General features: G+C 62.0%; 1 protein-coding gene and 1 long non-coding RNA gene across 4 annotated transcripts in view; one reads left to right on the top strand and one right to left on the bottom strand.

The window, feature by feature from the left end:
- The window catches only part of PI4KA (phosphatidylinositol 4-kinase alpha), a 57,192-nt gene that overhangs the window by 13,655 nt on the left and 30,495 nt on the right, over positions 1-13,042 (top strand). For all 3 annotated transcript variants that reach the window (XM_069558442.1, XM_069558441.1, XM_069558443.1), the window contains exons 4-17: positions 988-1,076; positions 2,699-2,771; positions 3,305-3,564; positions 3,972-4,038; positions 5,857-6,005; positions 6,518-6,583; positions 7,026-7,122; positions 8,756-8,947; positions 9,272-9,372; positions 9,910-10,039; positions 10,646-10,778; positions 11,524-11,619; positions 11,938-12,121; positions 12,412-12,515. In XM_069558442.1, coding sequence (XP_069414543.1) covers positions 988-1,076; positions 2,699-2,771; positions 3,305-3,564; positions 3,972-4,038; positions 5,857-6,005; positions 6,518-6,583; positions 7,026-7,122; positions 8,756-8,947; positions 9,272-9,372; positions 9,910-10,039; positions 10,646-10,778; positions 11,524-11,619; positions 11,938-12,121; positions 12,412-12,515 — 1,741 coding nt within the window. The remainder of the gene's footprint in view (positions 1-987; positions 1,077-2,698; positions 2,772-3,304; positions 3,565-3,971; positions 4,039-5,856; positions 6,006-6,517; positions 6,584-7,025; positions 7,123-8,755; positions 8,948-9,271; positions 9,373-9,909; positions 10,040-10,645; positions 10,779-11,523; positions 11,620-11,937; positions 12,122-12,411; positions 12,516-13,042) is intronic.
- Positions 1,663-5,130, bottom strand: LOC138422881 (uncharacterized). Its single transcript, XR_011250049.1, has 2 exons — positions 3,048-5,130; positions 1,663-2,860 (listed from the first exon to the last, which is right to left on the bottom strand). It is a non-coding gene; the product is annotated as an uncharacterized lncRNA (long non-coding RNA).

Raw genomic sequence — 13,042 nt, 5'->3', positions numbered from 1 at the left:
CTGGAGCTGTGTCTCTGGGTCTCGTGGGAAAGTAGACACGTGGCGGGTGGCTGTCGTGTGCGTGCGTGTGTGTGTGTGTGTCCTTGAGTAGACACGTGGCGGGTGGCTGTCATGCGTGTGTGTGTGTGTGCCCTGAGTAGACACGTGGCCGTGGCTGTCATGCGTGTGTGTGTGCGCATGTGTGTGTGTGCGTGCATGTGTCCTTGAGTAGACACGTGGCGGTGGCTGTCGTCCGTGTGCGTGTGTGTGTGTCCTGAGTAGACACGTGGCCGTGGCTGTCATGCGTGTGTGTGTGTGTGCGTGTGTGTGTCCTTGAGTAGACACGTGGCGGGTGGCTGTCGTCCGTGTGTGTATGTGTGTGTGTGTCCTTGAGTCGGTGCTCAGCGTCCAGGACGGGTTACATGTTCAGTAGGGACCTGGTCTCCACGGCGGCAGGCCTGGCCATGCCTCAGTGCCCTTGACAGAACTGCCGCTTCTCTTTCGGGCCTCTGGGTGCAGAGCTGCCTTCCTGCCCTGAGGCCCTGCTCCTGAGACGCTGCCTCCTGGCAGGCTCAGTCGGGAAAGGGCCTGAGCACCCGTGAGGAGCGGAGCGCGCCTCTGGACGCTCCTCTCAGCGTCTTAGATCTTCTCCATCCGCCAGAAGAAGAGAGAATTAAGCGTTAGCTCAGTGTCCAGTGATAGTGATTGGTCTCTGGAAATCAGCCTCCGTGAGGTGCCCCCACACACTCAGGACTGAGTTCCCAGTTTCATGTCGCTTGGAAGTAAGCTGTGGAGGCTGTTGTGGTGAAAAGCACTGTGATCTCAGACTATAAATGGGCTCAGGACGCATCAAAGTTTCTTGAACTGAAACATTTTGTTGCGAGGAAGGCAGGGGTGTTTCTCAGGAAACATGCTGGGCCCCTACCCTGTTGAGAGCGGCCTCCTTGACAGTGTGTGAGGGGGAGCAGCTGGGCAGGGTGAGGGTCCAGCTCCTGTCTCTGCCTCCAGGTGCCCTCCCGGTGGCTGAGAGCTTCAGCTTCTGCCTGGCCACCCTGCTGTCCGACGTGGCTTACAGGGACCCTTCCCTGAGGGGTGAGGTGAGTGCCGCCCCGCGGTGTGCTCGTGCGCAGAGCCGGTGACGGCGGGACAGGAAGCAGGCCCTCGGGCTGCCGGCGCGCGGTGGACGCCGCCGCTGAGCAACGCGGGGCTCTGCCTGCACGGCTGCCCCCGCCGGCCCCCCGGTCCGGCTCGGCCTGCTTGCCCGGCGCCCCGTGCAGCGAGAGGCCCTGGGTCCCGCCGCCTCCACGCTGGGGATCAAGGGGGCGCTTAAAACAGAAGCGCTTCTTTCTAGGAAGTGGGGCCGTTTGTCGCTCTAAGAGCCCCAGTGTTTTTTTTTTAGTTTATTTTGGTGGAAATGCTGCTTCAGTGTTTTTCACACTCTCTCCTAAAGAGGAATAGGATGGTGACAAGCTTCGTCTTAAGCAGCTCTGTTACTGGCAGAGGCGGCCTCCCCGCAGCCGGCCTCAGGCCCTGCCGGGGAGCCGGGTGTGCCTGTGTGCCCGTGCTCCCAGCTGGCTGCCGCTCTTCAGTCCCCGTGTCTTTCAATTTTTCAAATCTCTTTCCTTACTACTGCTGTGACTCCGTTTGTCCCTGTTTCTGTCGTTACATTGGTCTCCCCCCTTCTTTCTTAGTTGAGGTTCTTTATTGTGGATTGGCTCAACAGGTAATGAGCTAGAGTACAATCACACGGTGTTACTTAAAACGTTAACAGGGCTTTTTTATCAGTAACACCCATGAAATAGAGAAGCGCCACGGAAGACGGTGATAGAACTTTAACACGTGAAACGGACAAAGCGCTGCTTTTCACGTCCTCACGGCTTCCGTGTCATTAGGCAGAATGGGAGCTGCGGCCCCGTCGCCTCAGACCAGCTTCGTCCTCTGTCTGGATCCCTTCCCTGCAGTGATGGGCAGTGAGGGGCCGAGAGGGGCTCCCTCTGGCGCTCGGTTCCGAGCCTGGACCACCCGCCGCTGGCCCCCTGGGTCAGCAGTGTGGCCGAGGGCAGGGCTCGAGGACCAGCCAGGGGTGGAGACCTGGGCCACACAGTGTGGACACTGCCAGCCTGGGCACTGAGGACCCACCCGACGGACTCAGCCTGCACCCTGGGCTTTTGTGGGGCTCTGTGACAGGCCAAACAGACTGGCCCCTCGGGGGAGGGACACAGCCTGGGGCAGCAGGTATGGAGAGGCTGACAGGGCTCACCTCTGTGAGCCCGTCCGGCAGCCGCATGAAGGGGCTGGAGAGCCAGTGTCCCATCCCCGGACGTCTGGAGTCCAGCTGAGCCTGGCGATAACCCAGGGCAGTCCCGGCTCCCCTGGCGTAGCAGTGGGAGGCCATTGCCGATGCTCGACTCCAGTGAAGTCAGGCTGGCCATTAGCAAGGCCGTGAATCGTAGGAATGGACTGAAAGAACCAAGGGTGCTGAGCCGTCAGGGGATCCGGGGGCCCTCTGGACTGGCCAAGAAGCGGGCCGTGTTCCCGAAGGTGCCGCCCGCGTTCCCGAAGGTGCCGCCCGCCTCAGCAGAGCGCCTGCGCGGGGGGCTCGGTCATGTGCAAGGTGGGACGCAAGGCCGTCCCACGCTGCCTCTGGTTCTGAGTTGACTGTGGCGTCACCCTGGTTTTCTGGATGAGTCTGTGTGTCCTGTCTCCTCGGCTCTTGCAGATATTAGAGGCGCTGCTGCGGGTTCTGCACGTGCTCCTGGGGATGTGCCAGGCCCTGGAGATTCAGGAGAAAGGTATGGCTTCTTTCTTTAATGGTACTGCGATTGTCTTTTCCCCGGCGTTTCCCAGTCTTCAGAGTTCCTCTTCCTGGAGACCAGTGTGCCTGTGGACGTTAGCTCAGTTGCTTGTGGCCCGAGAGGCAGGGTGTGGGGAAGGGGGCCACTGGGGGCGGGTCGTGAGCACAGCTGTCCTGCCCGAGTGCTGGTTCCCTCCCTCACCCTCTGGGAGCTCAGTTTCCTCCCCTGTGGCCTATTTGGAGGTCCTTTTCCCTCTGGTGGGAAGCTGTCTACCTGCTCCCAGCAGGATTGGCTGCGCTGGTGCTGGCCTGGGCGGAAGCCTGTCGGGTGGCATGGCTGAGGGCTGCCGAGAGCTGAGGGTGGGCCCGCCGCGGGCCGCGCCTGCTGCTGGGCTGTGGGTAGGTTGGAAAGGTCAGCGCCGGGCTGGGTGCTGCTGCCAGGCTGTTCGGGCCCTTGGATTTGCGGTTGAGGGGTGGCGAGGCGGGGACCCAGGGCCCCTGGGTGCCACCACGGCCTCCCTTGTCTTCCAGAGTACCTCTGCAAGCACGCGGTCCCGTGCCTGCTGGGAATCACCCGCGCCTTCGGGCGGCACAGCAGCTCAGAGGAGTCGCTCCTGTCCAGGCTCTTCCCCAGAGCGCCCCCGCACTCCCCCCGTGTCCCCGAGGAGCTGGAAGGCGTGCGCAGGCGGTCCTTCAATGACTTCCGCTCCATCCTCCCCAGCAGCCTGCTCACCGTGTGCCAGGAGGGCAGCCTGAAGAGGAAGGCCAGCAGCGCGTCCAGCGTCGCGCAGGTGGGCCGCGCTCCCGGACAGCCGGGGCCTGGGGCTCGCGAGGGCCGTGCAGCGGTCTGAGGGGACTCAGAGGCTCTCGCGGGAGTTCTCTGCAGGGTTGCGGCTGCCACGTCCTTTCTGAGATCTACACGAGTCATCTCTGGGCGCGAGGCTCTTGTTTCCTAGCCGTTGGGTACAGCTCTGTTCTGAGCAGGAGACGGCACCCCTAGGAAACGTGTGGCTGGCTCGTGGAGAAAGCCAGGGAACAACAGGAACCTGGCTCAGTCAGCAGGCACAGAAGTGTGGCGAGACCCAGTGCTCACAGAATTGCAGCAGAGAGCCGTAGCCGCGGGGCCTTCAGGGAGGAGGGGCTGAGCGAGGCGGCGGTTAGAAGCCCGAGGTCTGACTGCCTTTCTGGTCTGTTTCAGGTCAGCCCTGAGCGTGGGGCGCCCCCTCCCAGCCCCCCCGGAGGATCTTCCTTTCACTGCCTCGAAGGTGGGCCTCGCCCTTCTGCAGAGCGCGCTGGCTAAGCGGGGGCAGGGCCCAGGCCCCCTGGTCTGCGAGTGCCATGCAGCTCAGTGCCAGGCTGACAGGGCACCCGTTTTCTGTTCCCGATTAAACTTGCTGCTCTTGAATCTGAAAGTTTCCAGCATGGAGACAAGTGTTGAGAGGGACACGCAGGGCCCCCGGCGCCGGCCGTCTGAGTCTCAGTGTGCTAGCCTTGGGAGTGCCCGTTTTCAGGCGGCAGTGGTGACGGCCGGTCCTGCTCTTGCTTCGTTTCAAGTCGTTAAGGACTGGGGTGACATTAAGGCATGTAGTAATGAGAGTGAAAGCTTGCCTTTAGCAGCGCTTTCTGTGGAACTTGCTGTCCACAGAGGACTCCGGGTCATTTACCGAATGTGGTCGTCTGTCAGCCTGTACCATCAGACCCACGTTAGGCAGCCTGTGGCGTCGCCTCCGGGGACTGAGACAAGGTCGGGTGGGCCGCAGGGGCGCACGCCCTGGAGCCCTCCGCTCCTCTGCCAGGTGGCGCTTGCTCGAGACCATTTCTCAAGGGCATCTGAGATGCCTGGGGAGTTGTTTTTAAAAAGCAGCGGTGTGACTGAACCAGAGAAGTGTGGACAGCACGGGTACACTGTCTCCGGGCTGTGAGAGGCCGAGTGTGCACACCCGAAGGCCAGGCTGTGTGTAATCCTGGCAGAATCCTGCTGGAGGGAGCCTCCGTCCACAGCCTGCCCCCACCGCCATCACACCCTGAGGGCCCTTGGGCTGGGAGCCTGAACTCAGGGCCATCCCCATCGTGGCTGGTGCCAGGCCTGAGGGAGACCCCCTACGCTTGCTCACACGCTCCCCACTCCCCGATGGTCCAGGCCCTCTCCCAGGCACCACAAGAATTTATTTTTAAGAAGTATTTCTTAAAAGCACAAATTTGATCATTTCTTTTCCTGCTTAAAAGCTCTTGGTGACCTCACTGGATAAATTTCAAACCCAAGCCTCTTGGCCCCTGGAGCGCCCGCCTCCTGTTTGCACGCCTGCCCCCTCGCTTCCTCCGCCACGTGGGGCTTCATCCTCTCATTGTGCTGTGTGTCCAGGAGGCGCCCTCTGGTCACAGGTTGCTGGCCTGCCTGTGTGACTGGCATTATTTTTTACAGTGAGCTGGCTAGTCCTTCAAGGGAAGGACCCAGTGGTCTGCTGCACGACAACGTGCTGGGGCCGTGGCCCTGGCCGAGCTGTGAGCCGTGGGTCTCTGTGTGCGGGAGCACGGAAAGCCCCCTCAGCACCTCTGCAGCGCCCAGTGCAGCGGGGCTGGGGCCCCCCACACTCGGCCCACAGAGCTGCCGCCTCCCCGCCTCCCGCCCCGGTTGCCGCCACTCTCTGCTCCCACATCTTCACCTTTGTAAAAGTCCGCGGATAAGTGGCATCCCGCGGCACCTCTGACTCGATTCCCTTACTCTGAGAGTCCCTAGCTCCACGCCTGTTCTGCAGGCGGCACTGTTGCGTCCTGTGTGCGGCTGAGTAGTGTCCACTCGGCGTTTGCAGCACGCCCTCCTTCATCTGCCATCGGACACTTGGGTCGCTCTGGGTCCTGGCTGTTGTGAGCAGTGCTCCTGTGGACCCAGGGGCGCGCGCATGGTTTCAGCTCATAATTCGGATGTATGCCCAGGAGTGAGATTGCTGGATCATGCCAGCCTCTGTTTCTCTTGGGAAGGAGGGAATTGAGTGTCAGCGTAAGCGTGGCCGACGCCTTTGGTGGGTGCTGCGAGCGCGTCCAGTCGCGTGCTCCGAGACCTACTGTTGCTTCTGCCCCGTCAGCCTCTCACTCACCCGACGGGAGCACCTCGGAATCCGACTACTACTTCTCTGCTGTCAGCTCCAGTTTCTCCGTCTCTCCTCTCTTCAACGGCGTCACCTACAAGGAGTTCAGCATTCCCCTCGAGATGCTCCGGGAGCTCTTAAACCTGGTGAGCGGAGCGAGGGGCGGGCAGCCCGCAGGCAGACACCAGGGAGGCTGTGGCGGCCACAGCGCGGCTCGCCGGGTGCCCGATTAAAGAGAGGAGGCACACATCCTTAGGATCCGTGTGGCACGGGCCCGTCTCGCCCCTGCAGCAGCCGTGCGGGGAGACGGCCACGAGCCCCAGCACGAGAGGGGGCTTCAGGTGGAAGGTCAGTCTGGCCTGGAGCCTGGGTGCTTCCGCCTCTGGCCGTGGAAGCCTCGTGTCCCCGGTTCTGAGGGAGCGGCTCCTTTTCTGTCTGCTCTCCGCCCTGTCCAGCGTAGGAGAGGCCCCAGGTGCTGGAGGGTGCGGGGCGTTTGGCGGGGGAGGGGCGTGGGCGCCAGTGACGTGCGCTGCTGGCCTCTCGCTTCTGCCCCATTTTTCAGCAGGAGGTGGTGACATGGTTTCGTCGTGGGCAGGCTCTGCCTTTCCATCTCCCACGGTGGCTGCCGGGGGCTCACCAGGCCTCATTCTCCTCGCAGGTGAAGAAGATCGTGGAGGAGCCTGTCCTCAAGTCTCTGGACGCAGTGGTCACAGGTGTGATCGAGGTGCGTCCTCTGAGGGCCTCCTGCCCGGGTCCCCTGGCAGTGCCCTGTCCTGACCGCTGAGCAGTGGCCAGTGTGCCTGCCGCAGAGGTGCGAGACAGGCTCGGACGGACTGACGGTTGGTGTGGGAGCTGAATTCCAACCTGGGCTCGACTGCTCTGTGTGGTCTTTGCCCCAGGTGCCACTCCGGGGCACGCTCCTCATGGGTGCAGCGCTGCAGGCCTCGCTGGTGGGCGTGCGGTGTGTGCCCGGCTGCCTCCCGTCCTTAGCCTGTGCAGGACCACGGCCCACAGCTGCCGACGTGGTCAGGAGGTGTCACTGCCCAGAACCCTGGCAGCGCTGGGCCAGGCCCCTTTCGCGTCTCTGGGCGGCGTCATTGAAGGAGGTAGCAGAAGGGGACCTCAGCGACAGGCTGTGTGGGTCACACCCATGCCCCCGCCTGCAGGCCAACCCCAGTGCCGACCTCTACTACGGCGCCTTCAGCGACCCCCTGTGCGTGGCTGTGCTCAGGATGCTGCGAGATACCCTGTACTACATGAGAGGTGAGGGCCGTGTCACTGCGTCCTGACCCGGGGCAGCCGCTGGGAGCATGGCTTCGCCGTCCTCGCTTGAAAGACGGTCTCCTCTGCTCTCCTCGGTGCTGAATGCACTTCGTGACAACGGTCTTGACGACCACGTGGTGTCCAGCGGATGTCTCTGCTTTCCTTAGCCATTTCCTCATCTGACCCCCAGCGCTTCTGGGAGCCAAGCCTCGTCGGGGCCGCAGCAAAGGTTAGGCTGTGGAGGGCAGTGGGCACCAGCAGCTGGGCTGACCCGCAGCCCGCGGCCTCCCCAGCCAGCTTGTTGCAACCGCGATGGCCCGTCTGCTCGTGTCTGTGCTGCCTCTGGGGCCTCCTTACCATCCAGGCCCCGAGGACGCACGCTGGGTCAGGCTGTGGGCTCCAGCTGCCTGCTGTGCAAGGGTCCTTCCTCGGCCGTGTCCAGGCTCCCACATATGACAAATGACCTCTTTTCAGGAAGTACCACTGGAGTTCAGTTCAGTCGCTCAGGTGTGTCCAGCTCTTTGTGACCCCATGAACCACAGCACACCAGGCCTCCCTGTCCATCACCAGCTCCCGGAGTCCACCCAAACCCATGTTCATTCAGTCGGTGATGCCATCCAGCCATCTCATCCTCTGTCGTCCCCTTCTCCTCCTGCCCCCAACCCCTCCCAGCATCAAGGTCTTTTCCAATGAGTCCCCTCTTCGCATCAGGTGGCCAAAGTATTAGAGTTTCAGCTTCAACGTCAGTCCTTCCAATGAACACCCAGGACTGATCTCTTTTAGGATGGACTGGTTGGTTCTCCTTGCAGTCCAAGGGACTCTGAAGAGTCTTCTCCAACACCACAGTTTGAAAGCATCAATTCTTCAGGGCTCAGCTTTTTTCATAGTCCAACTCACATCCATACATGACCACTGGAAAAACCATAGCCTTGACTAGACGGACTTTTATTGGCAAAGTAATGTCTCTGCTTTTTAATATGCTAAGTTGGTCATAACTTTCCTTCCAAGGAGTAAGGGTCTTTGAATTTCATGGCTGCAGTCACCATCTGCAGTGATTTTGGAGCCCCCCAAAATAGAGTCAGCTACCGTTTCCACCATTTCCCAACCTGTTGGCCATGAAGCGGTGGGGCCGGGTGCTGTGATCTCAGACTTCCGAATGTCACGCTTCTGGCTATCTTCTTCACTGCCCGCTCACTTCCATCAAGAGGCTCTTTAGTTCTTCACTCTCTGCCGTAAGGGTGGTGTCATATCTGAGGTGATTGATATTTCTCCCGGCAGTCTTGCCTCCAGCTTGTGCTTCCTGCAGCCCTGCGTTTCTCGTGGTGTGCTCTGGGCGTGAGCTAGCTCACATCACTGGAGTGCTTCCTGTTAATGAGGCGGTTCCAGAGGTGGCATTCCCCTTTGTGTCTCGCGTGTTCAATGTCGACCGTGTTGACAGCTTGGGACACAGCATGGTTCTTTCCTCTGGGAATGATTGTTTCCTGAGTGTCGGGTGGCCCACGTGCAGGGTGGGCGTGCGTGCCCGTCCGGGTTCGCCTAGTGGGCCTCCCTAAAAGCACGGGGCCGCAGCAATGCTCTCTCCCAGGGGTCTGTATGAGGGGCGGTCCTGAGTGTGTGTGCTCTCTGCCCACAGACCTGCCCACCTCCTTTGTGAAGGAGGTTCACGACTTCGTGCTGGAGCAGTTCAACAGCAGCCAGGGGGAGCTCCAGAAGATCCTTCACGATGCCGACCGGGCCCACAGCGAGCTGAGCCCCCTCAAGCTGCGCTGCCAGGCCAGCGCCGCCTGCGTGGATCTCATGGTCTGGGCAGTGAAGGACGAGCAGGGTGGGTTCCCCCGCCGCTGCCTCCCTTCTGCACGTCAGAAGGGATGGGGGATGGGGCCTGAGTTGGGGGCGGGGTCTACCCGGGGAGGGTGGGGCCTGAGTTGGGCGGAGCCTGGCCCAGGAGTTGTGGCAGGGCCTGAGTCGGGGGGCAGAGTGGGCACATGGGATGGAGTCGCCCCGGAAGCAGGACAGGAGCAGGGAGCCGCCCAGACCCTGAGGTGGAGCTGCCCAGAGTCCTGGGTTCGGGTTCTGTCGCGGCCTGGGGGTGGCGCCTGTGGCGGCGACATCTGCTGAGGGTCTGTACTCGCCCGCGTTCTGAACTCAGGCGCAGAGAATCTGTGCGTCAAGCTGTCTGAGAAGCTGCAGTCCAAGACTTCCAGCAAGGTCATCATCGCACACCTGCCGTTGCTCATCTGCTGTCTGCAGGTCTGTCGCTGACCCTGGGAAGGGGTGGACTTCCGTCCGCAAGACCTTCTCACAGCGTCCAGGCCGAGGCCGGCACCAGCAGCTGGATCTGAGCTGCTGTGCCTGGGAACTTGAGCTTGAGCCTGCCGCGGACAGGGTCCCTGCTGGAAGGCCGCTGCTGACGGCTAGCGGGCTTTCTGCGAGCAGGATCCAGGCACAGCCGGGTACCATGTTGCGGAGGCTCCCCAGCGTGTGCTGGGCCTTTCCAAGGCGGCAGACGGGAACCTACCCTGTCGAGGCTCTGACCCATCCCAGGCCCCATGACTCCCGTCTGCCTGTGCAGAAGTAACGTTCCCAGTGAGCCCCGTCTCCCCTACGTAGCTTGTGGAGGTGAAGGGCAGGTCACCAGTGAATCTCACCTTGAGGTGGAGTCCCCAACCCCCTGTCCTGTCGGCATGCCTGGTGGCACGTGGACATGACGTGACTCCGGTCATAGTGGTGTCTGGGGGGGTGAGCGCCGCTGCCCCGGCGGCCCCTGACAGTCCGTGTGCGTTGCAGGGCCTGGGCCGCCTGTGCGAGCGGTTCCCGGTGGTCGTGCACTCGGTGACGCCCTCCCTGCGGGACTTCCTGGTGGTCCCATCCCCCGTGCTGGTGAAGCTGTACAAGTGCCACAGCCAGTACCACACAGGTGAGGGCCCCTCCTGGGTTGGGGGAGGTGCCCAGCTTCCCTGCAGGCTGACCCCGACCAGAAACCTCCCTCCAGGCCCCGCCCTCCCAGACACCTTCCTCCAGGCCCCGCCCTCCCGGGCCCCTCCCTCCACACCATCTCTCTCTGGCACCTGCTCTCCCGGCAGCCTGCAGAGTGAGTGCCCTGAAAATGTGGGCCCAGACCACATCTTCTGACGTGCAGTGAGTGAGGTTAAGTGCCGCTCGGTGGGTGCGTCCTCCTCTCCCTTCACTCAGACTGAGAGCCTTGCTCTCAGCCCACCTTCCCGGCTTCCTGCTTGTGATCCCTGGCTGGGGGAGAGGTCCCATGGCCCTGCCCCGTTCCTTACTTAAGATGTGACTCTTCTACGTATTCACCGCCTTGTAGCCTAAGCGTTCATCGTTGTAAACGCTCCCTGCATCCTTCCTGTTGGCTGACACGCTGGGTTCTGGAATGCTAGGAGAAATCTCTAGAGTGATTGCCTTTATGATTAAAAACGATCCACGTGTAATTTCAGCTTTGAGTTTCAGACAAAAGCATGAAAGGCGACAGGCTCAACCACATGCACGTTTGACTTTTCAATTCCAGTTGCCGGCAGCGACATAAAGATCAGCGTGACCAACGAGCACGCCGAGCCGGCCCTTAACGTGGCGCCGGGGAAGAGGAGCCAGCCGTCCATGTATGAGCAGCTTCGGGACATCGCCATCGACAACGTCTGCAGGTGGGCAGCGGAGACTCACCTCAGGCCCTGTGGCCGGGACCCAGATGTGAGGAGCGAGAGAGGACTGAGGGCCCCGTGCTCCCGGGGGCTGTGAGAGCTCCCTCTAGAACACAGCGTCTCTCCGTGCAGCTCACAGCCCGCCACGTAGCTGTAACGTCCGCTCAGCCACCTGCTTACTGTGCCCCGCTGAGGAGCAGGGAGGCTTGGTTCCCACCTTTGTTCGGTCTTCGTCTCTGGCTGTGCTGGTTCTTTGCTGCTGCGCGCTCTCTGCTGGTGATGAGCGGGCTCCTCTCTCGTTGGGGTGTGCAGGCTCCTCACTGCCGTGGCCCCTCTTCCTGCGGAGCACGGCTTCAGCAGCTGTGGCTCATGGGCTTACTTGCCCTGCGGCCTGTGGGCTCTTCCTGGACCAGGGATCGAATCTGCGGCCCCTGCATTGGGAGGCGGGTTCCTAACCACTGGACCCAGGAGGTCCTCCGGGAGTTTGATTGGAGTTGGGATGAGTATGGCATTCTGAAGGGAGCAGTTTGGGGCAAAACAGTGAAGTTATTGTTTCTGACCGAGACGTTTACCAAGTGGTGTGACACGAAGCCATTGTTTGAATTCATTGCGTCTCGGTGTTCATTCAGATTTCTGGGGGGATGCATTCAGGGCAGTTCTTTAAACCCTGCAAACTCGAGACAGAAAGACCAAACCTAGACCAGACGCAGGCGCCCACCTGCTGCTTGTGCTGCCTCACACTGCTCAGGTGCCTGAAGGCGGGCCTGACCGTGGACCCGGTGATCGTGGAGGCCTTCCTGGCCAGCCTCTCCAACCGGCTGTACATCTCCCAGGAGAGCGATAAGTACGCCCCGCCCCTGGGGACGGGGGTGTGGAGTGGGGCGCGCAGACCCCTGAGGCTCGGGCTGGCTGGCGCGCATGCTCCCCAGCTGCTTTCTCGTCCAGCCTGGACTCGGGTGCGGGTCTGTCCCACCGTGTCCGCTGCAGCCCACCTTCCGTGTACCCCCGGACGTCGTTTGGGCTGCGCAGCCCTGCCTTCCTGCCTGGCGCTGGTGTCGACAGGCCCCCGGCAGTCCCTGTCAGACGCGCGGTCCAGGCCCCCCGGCTCCACCTCCCGCTGTTTTGGAGCTGTGCTGCCAGGTCCTGTGTCCCCCCTGTGCAGGGACGCACACCTGATCCCCGACCACACCATCCGAGCCCTGGGCCACATCGCGGTGGCGCTGCGGGACACCCCGAAGGTCATGGAGCCCATCCTGCAGGTCCTGCAGCAGAAGCTCTGCCAGCCCCCCTCCCCGCTGGACGTGCTCATCATCGACCAGCTGGGCTGCCTGGTCATCGCTGGGAACGTAAGCGAGCCGCGGGCCCGCGCGGGGGGTGCCGAGGTTTTTCTCAAGTAGGGGAGCTCAGAGTAGTGGTTTCTAGACGGCCAGGTAAAGCGGCTTGAACTGAGCTCTTGCTGATGAGACTAGACTGAAGTGGAAGTGGAAGCTGTGTGCGTGGAGGTCTGCGTAAAGCGGCAGGGGCAGCCTTGGCACAGTTGCAGGCCCACAGCTCTGGCCCACGGCGCCTTCCCTCTGGGTGTCCGTGGAGGGCGCTCTTGGCGAGAGGTGGTCACAGGTCCCTCTCTCTCTTCCAGCAATATATTTACCAGGAGGTATGGAACCTCTTCCAGCAGATCAGCGTGAAGGCCAGCTCGGTCGTGTACTCGGCCACCAAGGACTACAAGGACCACGGCTACAGGTAAGCCTTCCTGCCTCCCTGTTGCTCTCCATCCTTAGAAAGGGGGCCACTCGGGGTCTTGTCCCGTAAATTAACGCCGCTTCTCACAAAAGCACCATGTGCTAGACATCCATGCTTCCTGGCGGGGATGGCCTGCACCTCGCTGCCCTCAGCAAGCACCTCCTTGCTCACACCCAGCCTGCCCAACGCCCGGTGGGCACGGCACCTCGCCTGGCCTGCCCGTCGTCAGCCTGCCCTCGGGGCAGCAGCGCTGCAGTCCGCCCAGCCCGAGCCTCTGTGGTCAGGGTGGCACACCAGCGAGGGCTCCCGTGCCATCCTCAGTGGGTCCTGAGCATGGGCACCACAGCCTCGGGTGTGCGACGCCCAAGGACAGACGCTCCTCCTGTGTTTGCAGAACCTCCTTTGGCTTGGCCAGGCCCAGGCAGGGCACAGGGCGGGGTGGAGGTCCTCCTTGCCCCTCTTTCTCCCCAAGGGGAGCGGGCGGCTGGGTGGCCGTGACCTCGGCTTGCTCACCAGCCGTGTGTGTG

The sequence above is a fragment of the Ovis canadensis genome, chromosome 17 (genome assembly GCF_042477335.2).
Source record: "Ovis canadensis isolate MfBH-ARS-UI-01 breed Bighorn chromosome 17, ARS-UI_OviCan_v2, whole genome shotgun sequence".
In the NCBI taxonomy this organism is placed as follows: domain Eukaryota; kingdom Metazoa; phylum Chordata; class Mammalia; order Artiodactyla; family Bovidae; genus Ovis; species Ovis canadensis.
The sequence above is the reverse complement of the archived record's forward strand: the minus strand, read 5'-3'. Positions and strand labels throughout refer to the sequence as shown.